Here is a 3,413-nt window from a genome sequence, read left to right as displayed (position 1 = left end):
CCCGTATCCACCGAGCAGTTGGTGAAGCCGAGAACTAAGTCCCAGGACTGGAGAGGGCAGTTTGGATTATCAGTGCTTGACCCCCAGATCATAGACTCACAGACTGGTTTGGGTGGGAAGGGACCTTACAGCCCACCCAGTCCCACCCCCTGCCATGGGCAGGGACACCTTCCACTAGACCAGGTTGCTCCAAGCCTCATCCAGCCTGGCCTTGGACACTTCCAGGGCTCTCCCTAAATGCTGGTTTTCCTTTGACTCCAACTGCTTTTAAGCCAGTGGCACAACCTGCCCCCTCACTTTTCCAGAAAAGCATCTGACCAACCCACTGATTCGGCCACACACGGGTTTCACGTTTCATGTGTAGAAAGATAGAGCCTTTCTCTGCAAAACTTCCTCTGCCCGTGGCTTTGCCAGCAGCTTCCAGTTCCCTGGAAAGGGCGGCATGGCGTAGCTGATTGCTGTAATGTCAGCTCAGCCAGAGGGGAGTCTCCTCCAGGTCACTGCGGCTGTCCTCAGCACTCCTCACCAGACTAAGAAAGATGCCCTTTTCCTGAATGGATCCACGGATTTTAACGAATTGCTGAAGCGTGTCTTGTTGGAAAATTGTAATTGTTGAGGAAAAAAGACTTCAGGACTGACATGCATGTGACAGATGAGAGGTTTTTATACAAGAAAAATATGCTTGGGAGACAAATTTACAATTGTTGTAAGGCCTTACTCTGGGTAGAGACAGGTGGGTTTTAGCTCTCCACACAGACGTGGAAAGAAACAATCAGAAGGGTTAAGTCAAGATGCATTTGTATTCCTTCTTTTTCTACCACAATCCATCTGCCATTTGAAACAAGTTAAAAACCCTCATGCCAGACTGATTAAGAACCAGCACGGTGCAGATAATTCCAGTAAATGATATTCCTGCTTTTCTGACATCACGCACATAACCGAACGTGGGTTTTGCAGTAATGTTAGCGTCAGGATGATAGGTCTGCCCCATTAGAGAACCCACGTGAACGCCCTTTCTGTCTTGGCAGAGTGGACTACGAACGCATACAAGCCGTCGGCCCCGACAGGGCAGCTTCCGAGTGGCTGTTGCGATGCGGTGCCCTGGTACGCTATCGGGGCTATCAGAAATGGCAGCGGGACTACAACGGGCTCCCGACGGGGCCCCTGGGGAAGTACCAGATAGAAGCAATCGATGCCACGGACTCTTGCATCATGTACAGAGGATTTGACTATTTGGGTAATGTAGACACAGCCGAATGGTCTTGGTTCTTTCAGTTGCATCAGAATATGAATAACTGGGTCATTTTCCCATCCCTTAGTAAACCACAGAGGAATCTTTTGATAGCAGTTCCTCAGGTTTTGCTGGACGTGTGAAGCAGGAGGAGACTGGGAACTCCGTCACCCTTACCTGAAGTGACGGTAGCACTGTGGAAGTGTGACACAGATTTGCTATTTCGTTGAGCTCATAGCTAAGTGGTTGGTAGCAAAAAGCACTACTCAAAATACCCTTTTCCTGCTAAACCAAGAGATGGTTTTGGTGTCTGCGATGTCATAATACTGCTGGTTCTTCAGGCATTTATCATGTCTACAAAGACCCAAAAAAGCACCAGCTCTCAGTTTCTTACAAAATAAGATTAAAAGAGTGTTTGAGGTCTCCTTTAAATAACAAAAACGGGAAGCAGACCGTTTTCTGTTTTCATTGATGGGGACCTGGAACTTCCTGCACTAGTACGTCCCCAAGTCTGAGTCATGGTTGATACCCAACCTTGTTGATTTTTTTGTCCCTTGCCCATGTCAAAGCTCTTAGAATCCTCCCAGAAGGATACAAACCCTGGAGTTTCCATAGATCGGAGGTAGCAGCACGTGGAGCTCCGCTGTGCCCCGCTGGACAAAGGAGCGTGTTGCCGTGTGCTCTTGGAGGCAGTTGCTAAACTGAGGCCTTAACAGCCAGCACAGGTCGTTCCTGGGATTCTGATAATACTAATTTTTGTCTTTCCAGATGGTCTGGAGCATGTTACAGAAATCAAGCTGCAGAAGTGCATTTACATACGGGATGAGTGTCTGCAGAGGCTCAGCGAGACAAAGAATCTACAGAAGAGTCTCCTCCAGCTGAGGATAATTTCCTGTGGGAATGTCACGGATAAAGGCATCATTGCACTTCACAAGCTGATGTACGTGAAATGCTGAGCCACTCTTCCTCCCTCCTTGTTACCACCTGGCGGGTTTGGGGTTATTTTCACTGGAAGGGCTAAAGTCGGAATGTTTCTGGGCTGTTTCCGAGGTGCGTGGGGCTGTGGGATGGCCGAGTGCCAGGGCCTGGCTTGGCACTGCCTCTGCAGGAAAGGTTCCATCAAGCATGGTGAGAGAGTGCTGTGGGCAGCTCTGAAAAGACACGTGAATTAACATATATACATATTAATCAGCCCATCCAGGCTGGTGCCAGGGAGTTATGTGGCACTGAGGCCTGCAGCTGGGAAAGCCGGAATTGTCCGCTCCAGCACCTGGATCCACAGCTGTGCGTCTGTCCTCAGAGCTCCCTGGCGAGAGCAGTGAGAGCGCACGCCTTCTTTCACCTCACCGCACGAGGCGAGTTTGCTGGAGGATAATTAACGATCATCATCGCTCTAATTGTTACTTGCATTAAAGTAGCTTTTACTAAATTGCTATAGAAATTATTAAATACTGTTTAATATGAAGGCAGCTTCATGATGGGGGGTGCAGGATCGCTCTCTGAGCTGTGCAGGACTGAACTGGGGCTCAGGCAAACAATGTGAGCGCCTGCATCAGAAAACCTTCCCTTGGAAGCAGTAGCCTTGTGAAATACCCAAAATAATGATGGTTGAACAATCCTTTGTCTAATTTCTGTGTCAACGGTTAAGTAGCAGGTGCTGACTTTTCCTTTAAATATTTATAGGAACCTTGAATATTTATATCTGAGTGACCTTCCTGGAGTAAGAGAGAAGGAAAGGACTGTTCACATCCTTCAGCAGGCGCTGCCCAACCTAGAGCTGGAGCTGGATTTAGAATAAACACAACTGCATGTAACTGAGATGTATTGGGTTTCATCGTTTGTATCATACGTTGCAGAAATTAAGTTGTAGATGCTCCTGTATTTCCAGGTATGGGATAAGCCAAGATCTCCCAATCCAGCCTTAAAAGCTGTGTGCAGTCTTTTATGCAGTTTTATTAAGCTTAAGCTACACGGTGAGTCAACAACAGGGAACGCAGGTCTGCACACAGTCACCTCTTCCTGGTTTTGTAGGAAGCTGTTAATGCATCAATTAGGAGTTTGCAGATACTGTATCGCACACAAGTTCTTGTGCAAAATGACAGTGGGAAGAACGTCAGTCGTGAAAGAGCAGCGCTGTCTGCTTTCATTGCATCCAGCGCCATCCAGAGGGACTGGACAGGCT

General features: G+C 48.0%; 1 protein-coding gene across 1 annotated transcript; it reads left to right on the top strand.

Annotated features, from left to right (window-relative positions):
- The first annotated feature begins 442 nt into the window (after nt 1-442).
- ATP5S (ATP synthase, H+ transporting, mitochondrial Fo complex, subunit s (factor B)) lies at nt 443-3,029 on the top strand. Its single transcript, XM_010147191.1, has 4 exons — nt 443-447; nt 1,029-1,237; nt 2,000-2,171; nt 2,915-3,029. The coding sequence occupies exons 1-4, from the start codon at nt 443-445 to the stop codon at nt 3,027-3,029; spliced, it is 501 nt and encodes a 166-aa protein (XP_010145493.1).
- Nucleotides 3,030-3,413: the final 384 nt, after the last annotated feature.

The sequence above is a fragment of the Eurypyga helias genome, unplaced genomic scaffold, assembly GCF_000690775.1.
Source record: "Eurypyga helias isolate BGI_N326 unplaced genomic scaffold, ASM69077v1 scaffold13202, whole genome shotgun sequence".
NCBI lineage: Eukaryota > Metazoa > Chordata > Aves > Eurypygiformes > Eurypygidae > Eurypyga > Eurypyga helias.
This window is presented reverse-complemented; position numbering and strand designations above follow the sequence as displayed.